At 51.3% G+C, this 17,795-nt stretch overlaps 1 protein-coding gene across 1 annotated transcript in view; it reads left to right on the forward strand.

Moving 5' to 3' along the window:
* Nucleotides 1-15,902, forward strand: part of GRID1 (glutamate ionotropic receptor delta type subunit 1) — a 668,927-nt gene extending 653,025 nt beyond the window's left edge. Inside the window, exons 15-16 of the mRNA XM_045568241.1 lie at nucleotides 3,717-3,957; nucleotides 15,187-15,902. Of these exons, the coding sequence (XP_045424197.1) occupies nucleotides 3,717-3,957; nucleotides 15,187-15,615 (670 nt within the window). The 3' untranslated portion in view covers nucleotides 15,616-15,902. The remainder of the gene's footprint in view (nucleotides 1-3,716; nucleotides 3,958-15,186) is intronic.
* Nucleotides 15,903-17,795: the final 1,893 nt, after the last annotated feature.

Genomic DNA, 17,795 nt, shown 5'->3' on the forward strand with positions numbered 1-17,795 from the left:
GCTCTCAGCCTTATCTGGAACTGCTGTGACTGTCTTTCCCTTCATCCTGGGAACTAAACTATTCCCTTGAATATAGATACACTCCTTTGCTTTGGCAGAGAACAGGTTGTAGGGGCGTGTGTGTGTGTGTGTGTGTGTGTGTGTGTGTGTGTGTGGCAGGGGTTATGTGCTGTAACAGGCTTGCAGACCACGGCATGCGGAGTGGGCATTCAATAAATGTTTAGCAACTTAATAGCCGCTTATTGAGCACCTACTGTGTAGCAGGCTCCACAACTATTGAACCAAGATAAGCACCTGCAATTATATCTGTCTGAAAAATAGAACAACTGGCTTTAGGAAGTGGCTATTATCGCTCCGGCTTACGCATAAGCAGGAGTATGGAATTAGCATGTACATTAGTGTAGCCTCATTCTCAAAGTCATTTTGTACCCGTGACTTGTTTACCTTTCCTCTGTCACTTCCATATTTAAATTTCCTTATTTGTTTGTTTGTTTTTGTTTTATACTATTTTCAGATTATTTCTGGAGTAAGCTTGGGCATAATAAATGCATTGATTGTGGGGAGCAGGAAGAAGAGAAGTGAGTGAAATTAAGCAGCCCGCCTGATGCTGCGCAGGAGCTGCCTAAGGAGCAGAGGGGTGGGGATCTGACCCCAAGTCATGGAGTGGCTGGAGCCTCACCGTCCCCTAGGCCAGAGCCTGACCCTCGAGGACAGCTTGCTGTTCTGGAAAGTGCATGTCCACTTGGGTCAGAACAATCCAGTTCTGACGATCCGTGTTGCCACCTTCTAATTGCAACTGTGGGCAACTCATCTAGACTCTGAGCCTTGGGTCTTCAAGATATAAAACAGACTTAATGAGAACCGCTTTGCAGGCTGTTAAGAGGATTCAAACAGTGTAAAATGATCAGTCCCTACTGTGTTCTCAGTACACAGCTGCTCATGTCCACACTGGCCTGATGGGGCTGCCGGTCTATATGGCCATCAGACTGTACGGCTGCTGACCCACTTTTATGGAGCTCCTATTACCTGCCTGATCTTGAGCTAATGGTCTGCATGTGTTCCCTCTTTTCATTTTGTCCCAATAATCTTGTGAGGTAGGTGCATTTATTATAACGTCACATTTTAGTGATGAGAGAGCTGAAATCGAGAGGTTCTCAGCCTGGATTTAGGCTGATACCCATAAACACGAATCTCTGCTGTTTCTCCGTAGTCTGCTAGTCATTCAGCCCCTGGCCTTCTCAGAGGCCCTGGTGCCAGAAGGCCCAACCTACTCACCCCACCAGCAAACCAAAGGCTGAGTAAGGCCAGCGCACATCCAGGCATGCAGCTTCCCCAGCACGCTCTGAGCCACAGAGGTGGTGCAGCACTGCAGCTGCCCGCCTGACCATGCGATGTGGCATGTGAGAGAGCTCTGGTGCTCAGGAGCATTCTAAACATGACCCAAAACCACACAGATGCACCGTCAGTCATGCATTGATCTCAACAACCAAGTCTCTGCACGCGCAGCCACGTTCTACCTCTTTCATGACGATCAGTGCCCTGAGCACTTAGTGGACATCATATCAATATCTCACCACAGCCATTTTTGTCAACTTTTCATCATTCGAGTAATACATTCATGCATTTATTGACACAACAAACATCTATCAATAACCTCAGTGGTGCCAGCCACTGTGCTTGCTCAGGGGGAAACACGGAGAGTAACAGGCAGCCCCTGTCCTGAGGGGGACAAAAGCACCGAGGGTTAGCAGGGGTGAGTCCTCAGTCCAGGGAGACACAGCTGAGGTCTGGTGCTCCCAAAGCCAGATCTTTGCACCAAACCAGGCCATTCTCAGCTAGCAAGAAGCCTTCCATGCTGGGTCCACAATGCTGACAGGTCAGGGGACCCCCATAGGGCTGTGACCCTTTGCCTCCACCAGACACAAGCTCATGCATGAGAATTAGCCCAGTCACAGGCCTGTGGTCACAACTTGTCTGCATGGCAGGTGCAGGGTGGGCACTGCTCAACCATGCAATTGTCAGTGCACTTCTCCTGGCTACGAAGAACTGCCTCTAACTGTGCATGCTCAGAGGGTTAAAGAGGTCGCTACAGATGTCGTTAGCTGAATATATCACCACGGACCAGGAGTTGAGAGCTCCACTCCCCAAATGGAAAAGGTTGGAGATTTGGAGTCTGGGTGCTACCAGCTCCCACTGGCTCACTGTTGAGACTCCTGGGTTACAAAGGGAAACCCCAAGATACCCCAGTAGAAGAAAACCACCTCGGGGAATATATGAGCAGCAGGGGTTGCCCCACCACTTCATGCAGTATAAAACCCAGACTCCCCTCTTGCCCTCTGGAGCCCACGTTCTGGGCTCTGCTTGCCTCGCTGTCTTCCCCTTAACACTGCGCTCCTCCTCATGGACACTCTGTGGTCTCGCCAGCCACATTGTGGCTTCTTTAGCCTGCTGAGCTCTGCCCCGGACGAGAATCTTGCACAGGGTTTCAGTCTCAGGAAGATTCTTCCTCCCCTAGGTGAATGCTGACCCCACCATCCGCAGAGAGGTTTGGCAAGATATGTCACCTCTGTTTCCTCTGATTTCTAGCTCTGCAAAAATGGGAAAATAGAAATAAGCATCTCAAAGTGTGGACATGAGGATTTGACACTATTTTCTAAGGATGTAGATTATTCCCTAACGCATAGAACATGCTAGACCAGTGTGAGCTGTTTTACGATGAGTCACCTTCATGTTTCTGCTTACCTGTCGCCTCCTCAGGGAGGTCTCCCCTAGTCCTCCAGTCTACGCCACCCTCCCCAAGGTGCCATCTCCTAGAACCTCTGGTTTCTTTTTGCTGTATTTATCACCGCTTCTGTCTGCACACTGATTGCTCTAATAGTTTTTAGGGTCAGTGTTTGTGTGTCTGCAGTAGTGAACATTGCACTTGGCACAATGTGGAAGCTCCTCAAATCCAATGAATGAATGAATGGTTTGGTTAATCCTAGTGGGAGAGACTTAGAATATAGTTAGTTACTAGGCCGGGCGCGGTGGCTCACGCCTGTAATCCTAGCCCTCTGGGAGGCCGAGGCGGGTGGATCGCTCAAGGTCAGGAGTTCGAGACCAGCCTGAGTGAGACCCCGTCTCTACTAAAAATAGAAACAAATTATCTGGCCAACTAAAAATATATATAGCAAAAAAGAATTAGCCGGGCATGGTGGCACATGCCTGTAGTCCCAGCTACTCGGGAGGCTGAGGCAGTAGGATCGCTTAAGCCCAGGAGTCTGAGGTTGCTGTGAGCTAGGCTGACGCCACGGCACTCACTCTAGCCTGGGCAACAAAGTGAGACTCTGTCTCAAAAAAAAAAAAAAAAAAAAGAATATAGTTAGTTACTGAAGTTTGAAAGAATGTGTGTTTGCCATGATGAACATCCTAAATCCACAGTCTGAGTGTTTGCCTCCATCATTTCTGTCTTTTCTGGTTTTACCCTGAGCTCTTGCCACAGAATCCCTGTGATGTGCTTTGCTGTGGGGCGTGAGGGAGGGCAGGGGGTTGCGAGAAAACCTGATGTTCTGGGACGAGCACTCTGCTTGCAGTGGGAAGGGAAGAGCCAAGGCAGAAAGCTGCTGGGACTGTTCGGTGTTGCCCATGGTGGGGCCAGCAGGGCAGGGCAGGGCCAGGGCCCCATGGCTGAGTTGACGAGGCCAGTGGCTGTAGCTCACCTGGATTGTGTCTTGCAGGATTCTGGAGCTGCAGGACACAGGGGACCTGGATGTGCTCAAGCAGAAGTGGTGGCCGCACACGGGCCGCTGTGACCTCACCAGCCACGCCAGCGCCCAGGCCGATGGCAAATCCCTCAAGCTGCACAGCTTCGCCGGGGTCTTCTGCATCCTGGCCATTGGCCTCCTCCTGGCCTGCCTGGTGGCTGCCCTGGAGTTGTGGTGGAACAGCAACCGGTGCCACCAGGAGACCCCCAAAGAGGTCTGTACCCTGGGTCCTGCCTCTCCTTTCTGCAGCCTAGAGGCAGGAGAGTCACACTGGGCCATTTGGAGGGCGGTTTTTTCCCAGTTAGTGTTGACTTGAGTTGTCTTGTCTGGAGACAGCAGTTTTTATATTGGGGTACTGTGTTATGATTTTATTTTGTGTTTAAAGCAAGAGAAAAAATGTAGGGGATGTTTTCATGCTTGAACAAAGTGCCAAGGTGCCAGCCATGGCCACTAAAGTCCTGTATTTATCTGTAGAGCAGATACAGCGTGGGCAGCGCCAGAGAGCCCTTCCCCACCCTGGCCCGCCCATGTGCCTCCACCCTGACCTGGAGAGACCACCTGTAGGGTAAGAGAGGAGCCCCATTCCCTCTGCCTTCCCGATTCTCTTTGACTTCTCACCAAGGACCGTGGGCTCTGCTCGCCCACGTGTAGGGGGATCCCCATCCCTTCCTCCCTCTGTCCCTCTTCCTTGCAGGGCCCAGCCTTGCCCATGTCCCTCCTGGGCTCACCTAGCTCAGGGGACACTGTCACTCTGCCCAGACTCCAGGCTCTGGGTACTGTCCTCCCCTTTGTGTGTACCAACTACAAGCTGATCTGCCCCTTGAAGCTTCCTTCTCATTGGGATTTTGTTCTTCAAGCTCATATTGTTTTTCTTAAAGCCTTCACCAAGGTCTCTTTTCCCCAAGGGAGGGCGGTAAGGAGTGTCATTTGGGGGGATTCTCTGCCAGCAGAAAGCTGCACATAGGCATCAGCCCAGCCACGCCACGTGTGGAGTGTCACTTCCTGCCATATAGACCTCAGTGACATCTAGATTTGCCCCTCTACTTAGAGATCCTTTCCGTGCAAACAGATGTCAGTCTCAAACAGGAAGCAGGGAAGCAAACAGCGTCAAATCCAAAGTCACTTCTGTTTTGTTTTTGTCTTTGATGGAGGCTCAGGTAACACATGGCAGTTGATGAAACGGTTTCAGCGGTAGGGGATCAGGAGAGGAGACAGCAGTAAGGATGGGGCCACACGGCCACCATCTCTGGCCGGGCCACACCCCATTCTTCAGGCTGTGGTGGTTCCTGGTGGGTTGGAGGGGAGGACAGTGGTGGTGTCCCCTGGCTCCTGTCTGGCTCTCCAGGCAGTGAGCTCTCTGCAGTTACACTCTCTTTTCCCTGGAAGGAGGGCAGTGCTTGACTCAGCGCATCTGAATTGCTCCTGGGACATCCATCTTCCTCTCCTGCCTTCTGTGTTCCTCCGTGTAAGGGAATGTGAGGCTGGGACCTACCACAGCCTCAGTGGCTCTCCTGGCACCCCTGGAGCTCAGGAGAGAAGGAAGGAATTTGAGGGAACCCTACTGAAAGGAACAGTTGATGATTCTGCCCTAAACTTCTTTGGCTATTGGAAAATTTTGTGTGAAGAAGTCACCAGGAGGGACAGGGAATTATTCTGACGAGTAGTTAAGGAAGAGCCACACACATCTCCCCTCTCCAGCCCACTCAGTCATGGCAGCCCCTCCATGCTGTGGCCAGGGCACCCTCCCCTGCTTGTCACCACCCAGGGCTATATGCACAGAGGCATCAGCGGGCAGCCAGGGTGTGGTGGTCCCAGAGCTGTCCTATAGGACCAGGGAGGACAGGGAGGATGGGAGAAACAGGCCCGCTAGGTGACCCATGTTGCACCTGCTGCCCACGTTGTTTATTTGGAGGTTTGTTTATTTCCCTAAGTCTTTGGCCTGACCTCCTCTGTGCAAATGCCCCTGGGGTCAGGGGGGCAGGGGAGGGTCTCCAGGTAGAGGAGTATTGCACTGTCACAAAGGTGCTACCTTGGGCAGGTGTGGGCAGGATGGGAGCCTGGGACACAGGCTCAGCCTCAGCCTCTCGCACATCCTCTGTGAGCCTCGTGCAGGGAGAGGTTGTCCTTTGGGTTAGAAGTCCTTGTCTGCCTTGTAGTCATGTCCCTCGGAACCCTTAGTGAGAGTTTCAGCCTGGACCACCCAGAGTTAATTGTCTTGGGGTGTGGGAGGGGGAGGAAGAAAGAGAGAGATTGTTGGAGAGACATGGACAGGAAGGCAGAGGCGAAGGAGAGAGAGACTGGGAGACCAGGAGATGACCCAGCTGGGAGGAGCAGCTCCTTTCTGGGTAGTAAAACATCCCGTCCTTTCTTCCGGCTTTTGCATAAGTCCAAGATCTCGGGTTTGAGAGGATGGACACGTTGGTCCTACCTTCACGATGTGGGATTCCTGCCCGGCTGCCAGCCTGCTTCTAGACGGGAATGGGGACGCCTGGAGGGGCAGGTTGGAAAAGCGGGGTGCCGCCTGTCCTCCAGCCCCTTCTGGTGTTGCTAGGCAGGGTCGCAGGGAGATATTGCATCTTTTTCCCGTCTGTGTGGGTTTCTGGTTTTCAAATGAAATTTCTCCCTCCCTCCTTCCCCTTCTTCCTTTAATAAGCATGCCTGCGGGGACCCGGCCTGCTCTCAGAGAACTCACCTCCTCAGGGGCAGAGACCCTGGTGTCCGGAGGTCTCCCCCCAGCCAGGGCGTGGTGGGGGCAGAGGGGTTGGGGTGCTGCTTAGTGAGGACTTCTTGGGACTTAGGGCCGTTGGGATCGAGTGTTGAAGGATTGGTACAAATCCTGGAGCTGGAGATGAGATGGATCAGAAGTTGCATTTTGGGCAGGGTGAGCAGCATTGGGGGTAAAGCAAGTCATCACACCTGCTGGCTGGAGTGTGGAAGGAGATGCTAGCAGAGGCGGCTGGGAAAGCGGACAGGACCTACTCCAAGGGGCTTAAATGCCAGGCCAAGGAGTTTGGACCTAATCACGTAGGGAAAAGGAACCAGGAAAGGGGGCGAAACACCAGTATTTCAGAAGCACATTTTAAAACCTTCAAAACATGATGATGGCGTTCAATCCAGAACTGCTTGGTGCTACTGGTTGCCTATATTTTATGGAGCAGCATTTGCAATTAGGCGAGAGTGACTGGTTAATCTTAGAATGCTGCGTTTGGGGGCACTGGCCGTATTTCTTAAGAGCCGAGAAAACCTGTCTTAGGGTGGAGCCAAGCTGTGTTTAATGGCTCGCACTGGGATGTCTTCAGAGTTTAGACACCTACTTGAGGAAGAGTAGTAATGTGCATTCAACCCCTTAATATTCATGTGGATTTGAACTCATATTTTTTCTAAGGAATCAGACGATTATGTAGTTACCCAATGCAGGTGAATACAGCAAGCTCTGCGTGTGCAGTAAAGAGCCACCCGCTAGATTTATGGGGGATGTGGAGCCATTGCTCTGAGAATAAAATATTCATGAAATAAAGATGAGAACAGCACAAATGGGAGACGGCATGAGGGGTGAGGGATGAGTCATCCATCACTGGGCCGGGAGTTGGAATTCTTCTTGCTTCCTGCCTTGCCCGCCCTCCCCTGGCCCTGTGTCTGTCACAGACAGGAGCTGATAGAGGCCAGCGTGGCCAGGAGGCCTCTCTGCTCCAGGCCGTGGGCCAGCATCTGTAGGCGTGGCCCCAGGCACGGCTCTCCATGGAGGACTGGACCTGGGGCCCCTCCACTCCACACCTTTCTTTGCCTCTACTCCATTGACACCTTCTTCAACTGCATGTAAAGATTTTTCTCTTCTACACTTTTCCCTTCTTCATTTATGCCAATCCCACAGTGCGGCACTGCAGATTCAACAAGGGATGGTGTGTAAAGTGACTTAAGGAGGTATCTGGCCCAGGGATTGCTTGGGGAGTGGTAGCCCAGGGGCCGCTCCTGCCCAAAGCCCTGAGGAATACGGGGAGGCAAAGCGCACCTTAGGGCTCCTTCCCTGAGCCGGGCAGATTGTGTGTTATCTTCTCGTCCCTCTTCAACAGCATTCAAAGAAGGCGTCCTTAGCCATGGAGAAAGGGGACTCAGAGTGGCAAGGGCAGAGCTGGGGTGGGAATGATGTGTCTGCCTCTGCTCACCTGCTGCCTCCCAGATGCAGGCTCGTCTAAGGGCCGGGGCACCCTACTTTCCACTAGGTGTGTGCATGAGCATTTGTTCCTATGTAGCATTTTCCAGAGGGTTTGGGGAATGAAGAATGTGACACAGTGTTCTTCCCTGGGCCAGCCTCCTGGCTCCTGGCTAGACATTCACATGCTCTGAACTGCAGTCTCTCTCTTGTGTCGGAAAGTGGGCCTGGCCTGACAGCTGAGCTGCCGAGATCGGACGCCTTGGCATGAGGGTGAGGGTAGTGAGCATGCGTATCTCACCCCTCTGCCCAGGGCCTTCCAGCAAGAAGGCACGGAACATTTATCACAGGCCACTGTCCATCTCAAAAGCAGCTCACTGGCAAAGCCTTCCCTGCCTGCCGCCGCCGGCTGCCTCCCTAACTGGGTGTGATTCCACGTGGCAGTAATTGTTTACCTGCCTGTCTCTGCATCCAGGCTGCCTGAGCCTCCTTACCCCTGCATGCCCATCAATTTGCCCACTCTTCGGAACAGTGGAAGCTCTCGTTAAGGGGTGATGAATATAATTGAAGTATTGAGCACCTTCTGTGTGCCAGGGACCAAGATGGATGCTTTACCAAGAACATTAGTTCATCTGGTAGCAGTAGCTCAAAAGTGTTTATTGAATGAATGAACCAGTCTGGGCTCCGATAAAGAAAACGTTATTAATGTTAAACTGTTGTGCAATCATTGCAGCTGGATCAATGGCTTTCAATTCTGGCTGCACATCAGAGGTGATTAATTCTGGAGCCTTTTAGAAGTACATATGCTTGGGTCCCAACGGGTCAAATTAGGGAGATCTGGGCTATATCATTTCTAAAATCTCCACTTGTGCTTCTGATATCCTCCCAAGGAGGAAAACTGCTGATCTCCACCAACCTTCCAAGGTGAGAAAGCTACTGGGAGTAATGGAATTTGAATAGCATGAGGCACCTGTGTTGTCGGCCACATTGGTGTAGTGGGAAAGAGCCCAGGCTTTGGAGCCTGGGAGATGTGAGCTCTGGTCCTGATGCTCCACTTACTGTGGCATCATGTGACCTTGAGCAAGTCACTTTAGCCCTAGCCTCAACTCAGTCTGTATACCTGCTGCTCCCGCCTATGAGGCGAGGCGATGTTGGGCCCCCTCGTTGCCCCCTCCTACACAGTCTATAACTGAGCTGAGCAGAACTCTTTCTGCTGCTGCTTTGGGAAACTGTCCACCCTCTCCCAAGATCACTGCACTGACTTAGCGTCCGGCTCCTTCGCTCTCACCTGGCCATTGCACTCAGACTCCCAGCCCAGCCCACTGGGGTCGGGCAAGTATTTGGAGCATCACTTAAAAAGATCATGTTGGTGGCATCTCTCCCAGCCACTGGGTCTCATTTACCACCTGGTTGATCTCGGTGGTAACAGGAGAATGCTGCCAACAGCCGTCCCCATCAGGTGGGAAGTCTCTCATCTCTAGTTTTGTTTCTGCCCAACTTAAAGTAGGAGCCGTTGGACTCCAAACAAAATCAGTTCTAATGAGTCCCACGTGTCACAGGCTGTTACAGAGATGATAGTTTAGTTAATTACCGTTTTCCAATACACTGTATTATTTCCACATTGGTGAACAGAGGCTTAATTACAGAACTTTATCTCTCTGCAAGACAATGCCTGGAAGAGGTTCCCCAGTAACCTCTGCTGGTGCATCTGTCTTCGTGTTTAACACGGGGTGAGAAACACAGAGCCGGGATGCAGCCGGATTCCTGGGTAAACACAGTCAGTGAATTTTATGTCATATTCAGGGATGTTTGACTAGGTCAGTTACCTATGGCAAATTAATGAAGGCAGCAATAAGTTTCCAAGTCTCCTTCCACAGCTGTCATTAACTGGCTGAACACTGAACCTGGGGATAATGAGGCTGTAAACTGATGTAGTTCACATTAAAAGAAAGCCCATTTGAATTTGCATGACATAATAGAATACACCATTTTGTCTAAAAGATAGATAATTACTCAAACCACTCCTGCCTCTTTCCTTGAGTAGGCTGATTACTCCTGCCTCCTCTTTCCCCGGCTGGACTCGCAGAGGCGCAGCTAGACATCACTTTACGTGCGCTAAATCTGTGGCCCCAATTCATACAAGAAGACCATGCTTGTCTTCCAAACAAGGTGGTCTTCTCCGGTCCCCTGCATCTCACCTCTGGCCCCCATAGGCAGCAGCAGGAGCAGGGAGCCAAGAGCACACCTTGTGAGACTTAGCATCCAGCTGCGTTGTTTTTCCAGAACAGATAGGGAGGTATTTGCTGTAGTTCTACTCATTTTCTTGTCCAGTTAAACAGCTAACGGAGGAGGCTTGTGATGGCGCCTTCTCCCTGGGTTTGTGTTAGTGTTGTAGCTACCAGGAGTAATGGAGTTTGAATAGAATGAGGCCCCACTGGTATGGGGAGGATAGAATTCTTGGCAGTCATTTGGGGTGGGAAGCTCTCCCTGGAAATTTGTTCATTGGGCGTGGACATTTTCTGTGCGTCCTGACGTGGAGAGTGTAGAGACTAATGAGTCACTGTGATCAGGACTTGATTCACAGTGCATCGCTTTGCAGTCCTTGGAGCTGCTTCCTCTGTTCTTTATTGGAAGCAAAGAAAACGAATATATGGGTTAAAGAAACTGTTCACTCATTCGAGCTCATCCTTTAGAGATACCGACTCGAAGGTAACTGGCCATCTCCACACACTGTCCCATTCCACATGCTTTGGTACTGCCTGAGCCACTCCTTCCAGCTGCACGTGTTCAGCCTGGTGCCTGAGCCCGTCCACGTGCAGCCCACCACCCTCAGCCTCCTGTCCCCTGCACCCCAGTGGCGAAGGCATCCAGCACAGGGACCACCCTTGCTCACAGTTTCCTTCAGAGGACTCTCACTTGTCTGTCTTCCCCGAACCTTTCCATACGCTTGTTTCTCTGGCATTAGGTAGGGAGGGATCCTTTCTCTGCCCCCCACTTTCAACTTCCTGCCTCCCTGTGGCCTTCTTGGGCAGGATGTTAACCTTCCCCTCTCTCCAAACACTGGCAAAAAGAGGAGTGGCTGCTGAACACCTGCCCTGGCCCAGCCCTCGGTTGGCTCTTAACAAAAGGCCAGGCCCTCTCTTCCACCCTCCAGGATCCAGAATGTGTATAGCTGCAACCAAGACACTTGTTCCCCACTTCAAATTAGTCCACTCTTAATCTTTATTTCTTTCCATCCCTAAACAGGTCCTTAAAGTCTTATAGGGAAGGTAGAAGTGAGGAAAAGGCAAGATTATGCAACTAACTAGTTCTTCCAATGAGCCCCAGGAACACCTGCTCCTAAGTTTTCCTTCCCTGGAAATGACAGTCTGCCGGTGAGGACGCCTGGCCTGTCCAGCCTTCTCCAAGCTTTGCTGGCTGCAAAGAGAAGGGAAGGTTATATTATTAAACCTTAAAAGTATCTGAAATTCTCCCTGAACTTCTCCAGCTTTCAGGGTCTCTGGTACCAGTCTTGGGCCTTTCATATATTTTGAAATGAAAATCCCCTGTAGATGCAAATATTTACCAGAATGGTTGTGGCACTGACTTTGGCTGATGCAGACAAAGGAGCTATATCAGGGCCCATAGCAGCACTGAAGGGGCTGGGGACTCAGGCTTGGTGACGAACAGGTGTCGGGGCTTGTCCAGAAGCCTAGGACCCAGGCACCAAGACCATAGCCGTGGACAAGAAAGTTTGGTGGGAAAATTTCTATTCATGTCCTTTGGCCACTTTTTTATAGGGTTGTTTGATTTTTTTCTTGCTGATTTTCTTGAGTTCTAAATAGATTCTAGTTATCAGTCCTTTATTGGATGTGTAGTACGCAAAAATTCTTTCCCATTCTGTAGGTTGTCTGTTTACTCTCGTGACAGTTTCTTTGGCTGTGCGGAAGCTTTTTAATTTAATCAGGTCCCATTTATTTATTTTTGTTGTTGCTGTGATTGCCTTTGGGGTCTTCCTCATAAATTCTTTGCCTAGGCCAATGTCTATAAGAGCCTTTCCCACATTTTCTTCTAGAATTCTAATAGTTTCACACCTAAGGTTTAAGTCTGTTATCCACCGTGATTTGATTTTTGTGAGAGGTGAAAGGTGTGGGTCCTGTTTCAGTCTTCTACATGTGGCTGTCCAGTTTTCCCAGCACCATTTATTGAACAAGGATTCTTTCCCCCAGAGTATGTTTTTGTCTGCTTTGGAAAAATGCTCAACATCTCTAATCATCAGGGGAATGCAAATCAAAACCACAATGAGATATCATTTAACTCCAGTGAGAATGGCCTTTATCAAAAACTCCCAAAACAATAAATGTTGGTGCAGATGCAGAGAACAGGAACATTCATACACTGCTGGTGGGATTGCAGACTAGTGCAACCTCTGTGGAAAACAATGTGGAGATACCTTAAACAGATACAAGTAGACCTACCATTTGATCCAGCAATCCCATTATTGGGCATCTACCCAAAAGAACAAAAGACGTTCTATAAAAAAGACATCTGCACCCGAATGTTTATAGCAGCACAATTCACAATTGCACAGATATGGAAGCAACCCAAGTGCCCATCACTACATGAGTGGATTAATAAAATGTGGTATATGTATACCATGGAGTATTACTCAGCTGTAAGAAATAATGGGGATATAGAATCTCTTATGTTCTCCTGGATAGAGCTTGAACCCATTCTACTAAGTGAAGTATCCCAATAACGGAAAAATAAGCACCACATGTACTCACCATCAAATTGGTTTCACTGATCATCACCTAAGAGCACATTTAGGAATAACATTGATCGAGTGTCAGGCAGATGTGGGGGGGAGGGGATGGGTGTATACATACATAATGAGTGCGATGCGCACTGTCTGGGGGATGGACACACTTGAAGCTCTGACTCGGTGGGGTGTGGGGGGCAAGGGCAATATATGTAACCTAAACTTATGTACCCCCATAATATGCTGAAATAGTAAAAAAGAAAAGAGAAAGTTTGGTGGGGCACTGCTGCTGGAACAGATGAAGCACCAGTCATTTTCTGTCTTTTTTTCTCTTTGTTCAGGATTCAGATTTAATTCTACTGTCCTTGTTTGGGTCATGATTCTGTTTCTTGGCTAGGTAGGGAGGTCACCTGCCAAACTGTTACCCCGCAGGAATAGTCGTTCCCTAAAAGCAAATAAGCCACGGACTTCTTTAGGAAGAAGTCCAAGCCACTCAAAATAATAGTTATAAAATACTAGTAAAAATAGTTTCGCATGCAAAAATGAAAACAAAACAAATAAAACACACAAAAAGGGGCAAAGTTACCCAGAGCCAGCTTAACCATGGTGTAAGGTAATTAGGAAAAGAACTTGAATCTGATTTGTTACATATTTTACAAACTTTTGAAGGAGTCAGTGAAAGCACTGTGTGAACAATATTTAGCCGACCAAGGTAGAGGCATGGTATTCTCCAGCCGTGTCCCTCAATTTCACCCCTGACGCTTGCCGCCCAGCGGTGCCCTCAACTCAGAGAGGGGCTCCCAGCACCAATGGGCTGAGCCCTGCTTGTGTGGGGCTTCAGGTCACTGGGATCTTGGCTCTGCCTCTGAGGCTGTGCCGGTGGTTCCTGCTGTCCTCCCCACCTGTGACACAGAGCCACATCCCGTAGTCTGCTCCTCCCTCAATCCAGCCGGCTCTCCTATGCTCAGATGTCCCCCTGCCCAGAATGAGTTCTCCATCGCCATATGGGAGTTGTCAGTTTTCTTGTCCTGGGGAAGTTTCTGGGAACAACAGGAGGTGTTCCTCCCAAAACCACGCTCTGTGTGCCAGCCATGAACTCACACAGGTGTGGAGAGCAGTGGTCCCGCCTTCTCCATGCCAGGGGGCACCGTGGCAAGGCGTGAATTGCAGAGCACCTCACCTGCTTGCCTGAGAAACTCTGGGTTCAGCCTTCATGGGGTGAGCCCTGTGGCTGGTGCCTTCATCTGGGGGACACATGCCCATCCCTCAGGTGACCTCCTAGGGGAAATCCCCTCCCTCCAGCCCCACAGGAGCTCAGAGCGGTCACTGGAATGGCCTTCAACTCACATGGCTCCTTCTTTTCCTTATGAAATCATATTCAGGGCTTCTAAATTTCCCGGTGTTTTTCATTCACTTACAAGGTTGGCAGGGGGTAGGTTCCTTTCTCCAACATGTGATGTCAACATCAGACCGCCTATGGGGCTGCGTCTTAGGGCTGAGCTTTGATGCTGTCTTTCTCTTGGAGTCTGACCTGAGGGAGGGATGGGCTGCAGTCACCCCCATGCCGGGCATGGCAGCACCCATGCTGCCCACTGCAGGACTGCAGCTTCGGCCTCACCGGGAGCTTACACGGCTCCTCTGCTGGGCACCTGGGCCTGTGTCCCACCTCACTGGGGGGAAACCAAGGAAGGAGATGCATCATGTTTCTTGATTTATTCGGACATTATAGGCAACTCATAAAGTATTTGGAAGGAATATTCTGTTTTATTTTCTTTCTTAAGCAAATAAATAAATGAACAAAGCAAACAGTTTCCTGTGATGCCACCCACGATGGTGGGGTTTGAGGAACACCCACTTAGGGACCCTCAAACCCCCAGGACACAGGAGTCAGCTGACCCTGGGGAAGTCCCTTCCTTCACCCTCCCCATCCGTCCTCCTCAGCCTGAAACCTCTGTCCCACTAGCCTTCCAGACAGGGACATGTCCCCCTCCCTGCATGTCTGAAGAGGTGCACACAGGTGAGGCAGGACTCTCTCCTGCTCCAGGCTTCTGGGCTGCCTCTAACAACACTGTGGGGCTTGTGACTCTCAGGAGATCACCGGACCTGCCCAAACCTAAGCCTCCTTTTGTGTAAGGCAGGAATGATCACCCCGAGTCTTTCAGACTTGTGACTCAAAGGGCCAATGCATGGGGCATGCCAAGGGCTCAAGGACCAGTCCCTGTATTCCCGTGGGACTCTTTCTTTCCCTTCTGTTTCTTCCAGCTCTTCAAAGCATCTTGTCCCAAGGTCACCTCTGCGTGTGCGGAGGCGGGATGCACCAGGGCCTGCTGGCAGGGCCTTTGCTCCGGGGGTTAGGTCCTAGCCTGTGGCTCCCCAGACAGCTGCGGGCAGGCCGTGCCGTTGAGGGGAGCTGTGAGCATGGGGGGTGCAGGGTGCTCACCCACAATCCCACAGGCTGAACAGGCCTGGGGTCTTCAGACAGCCGGAGTTTGTGGCACGCCAGCCTGGGCCCACCGTTCGGGGTTGACCTGACCTCTCTGCTCTCCCTCCAGGACAAAGAGGTGAATCTGGAGCAGGTCCACCGGCGCATGAACAGCCTGATGGATGAAGACATTGCTCACAAGCAGATTTCCCCCGCGTCCATCGAGCTCTCGGCCCTGGAGATGGGGGGCCTGGCCCCCAGCCAGGCCTTGGAGCCGACGCGGGAGTACCAGAACACCCAGCTGTCGGTCAGCACCTTCCTGCCGGAGCAGAGCAGCCATGCCACGAGCCGGACACTCTCGGCAGGGCCCAGCAGCAACCTGCCACTGCCGCTGAGCAGCTCGGCCACCATGCCCTCCATGCAGTGCAAACACAGGTCGCCCAACGGGGGGCTGTTCCGGCAGAGCCCGGTGAAGACCCCCATCCCCATGTCCTTCCAGCCCGTGCCTGGAGGCGTCCTTCCAGAGGCTCTGGACACCTCCCACGGCACCTCCATCTGACCGCGCGCCTGCCCTCCCGCCCGCCCCCACCCACCCACCCGACCAGCAGAGCTTTTTAATACAAGAAAATGACAACACAGACCACACACACGCACACACACACACAGAGACTCTTTCATTTTTCTTGTACATATGTGTAAATAATGACAGAATGGAGTGGGGTAAAAGTGTATTTTGAATATTCCCAATTTTCGAAGTCAGTAAAAAAAAAACAAAACACAAAAACTGTATGAATGACTTTGTAAATTTTGTTCTATATGAATAAAAAGGCAAATTCCTTGTGATCATTCTGAAGTGCCAAAGGAGCCCCCGTTCCGGGCCTTTCTGAGGGCAGGAAGGGTGAGCAGATAAGGAGCCCCCTTCCCGCTGGGGGAGAAGGAAGATGCGCCCCACATGCCGTCTGCTGCCTTGTCCCCCGGCTTCCTGACCCCGTCCTTTGCTCCTGGCCCCCGTTCTAGGTAAAGACTGAGTCTGGGCCGGCGTGGGCTGGCCGGTTGGGTCGCTGTGCTGTAGGGTGGTCAGCTGCTCCTGGTAGCCTGAGACTGCAGAGGTGTCCTGGACAGTCCCGGGCAATCTGGGACGAGATGGTGACCTCACTGTGTGTCACAGTGTACTGCAGTGTGCACCTGCCCCATGGGCCTGAGAGAAGCTGCCCATATTGAGGTAACAGTCTCTGAGGGCCAGTGTGTTCTAGCGTCATCCTGTTGGCCTTGTTTTTTACTTTCTTTCCCACATTAGAAGAATCAACAGGTGGTAGAATAAGGGGGAGGAGGGCAGGCCCCATCACTGCCTCAGGGAGGCGGGGCAGAGGAGGGCTCGGCCTGGTGGAAGGTCCGTGGGACAGAGAGATGCGAGGTGTGGCTGGTTGTGTGGTCCAGGTGTGGCCGTGGGACAAGAAGCCGGCTAGGGGAAGACTTTTCCCTTGGATTTGGGCCCGTGGGCCCGAGTGAGAGGGAAGTGTGGTCACAGACGCAGGGAGTAAAGGCTCTGCTGTTTCAAGGGAAAGGATCTTGTTGGAAGGAGTTGGGACAGTTGTCCCAGCTGAGTGGATTAGTTGATGGGGAGAGAAAGGGGACACTGTTTGTTCAGGTAGGAAAAGGCCTTGGCCATTAGGAGAGAAACATGACTGTGTGTGATGTGAAACAGGTAACTCCCACCCCCACCCCTGCAGGGAAGTTGCTTGTGGCCCCAAAAGCAAAGGCGCGTCTCTGGGCTGAGAATCCTGCAGCTGTTCTGCCAGACATCACCCCGCAGACCCTCTCTCCGCATTTCACCACGTTCTCCAGACCAGGAGGCCTCAAGCAGTGATCCGGCCCCAAAGCAAGGACCTTCTCCACTGAGAGATCCCATATACTCTGCGATTCCCAGGCCTGTCCCTGTGCTGGTAAACCTGCCAGGAAACCCAGTGTCATAAGGTTAGGACAATCTAACAGCCCCACCTTCGGCCAGTGCCCTTTCTGGGGCAACCGAACTGTAGGACCAGGAAAGAGCCATCAGGAGTGGAATTGGAGGAATCTGAGCCGTATCACTTCCGTTGCTCTCCTAAAGGCAAAGGTGATTCTGTCAGGATGGAGCATGAAGCCCACTTTGGCACAGAGGTTCTGGGGCTCCCACCTCCGCCCCCAGCAGCAATCAGGGAGCTGAGAGCCTGGTGTGTGGTCATGGAGAAATACAAAGCCCTATCGATCGCCTCTCTTACAGCTTTGTAGAGGTACTCGAGAGAGGTATTTATGAGGGTGATAACTAGCCCAGGATTGATTTCTTTCCTAAAGTCCTGAGTGACATGATTGAGCAGTAAGGAATGGCCACATCACACAGTCAGCTGAAAGCACCCTGGGGAAGAGAGTGTTTATAATTATGTTATTTATCTCTGGGTGCTGAGAATGGCTTGATGTTCGTGCTACCAAGGTAATCCATTGACATCTTACCAATCATGATGTGTGGAGCTTGGAGCCAGGCGTGCCTGGTAGTCTGCCATCACCCCGAAAAAGAGGAGGCTTTGTTTTCCATCAGCACTTTGGGGGCCCTGCCCTGGATGGTCAATCTTTCATATATATCTCTCTCTATTTTTTTAATCAAACTCTGGTTTCATTGCCTTATCTCACACCTAAGTCTGCTTTGTTTTCCCTTGAGATGACCTGTCTTCTGGGGTATAGCATGTTGTCCTCTTGGATGGCTTT

The sequence above is a fragment of the Lemur catta genome, chromosome 14 (assembly GCF_020740605.2).
Source record: "Lemur catta isolate mLemCat1 chromosome 14, mLemCat1.pri, whole genome shotgun sequence".
Classification (NCBI taxonomy): domain Eukaryota; kingdom Metazoa; phylum Chordata; class Mammalia; order Primates; family Lemuridae; genus Lemur; species Lemur catta.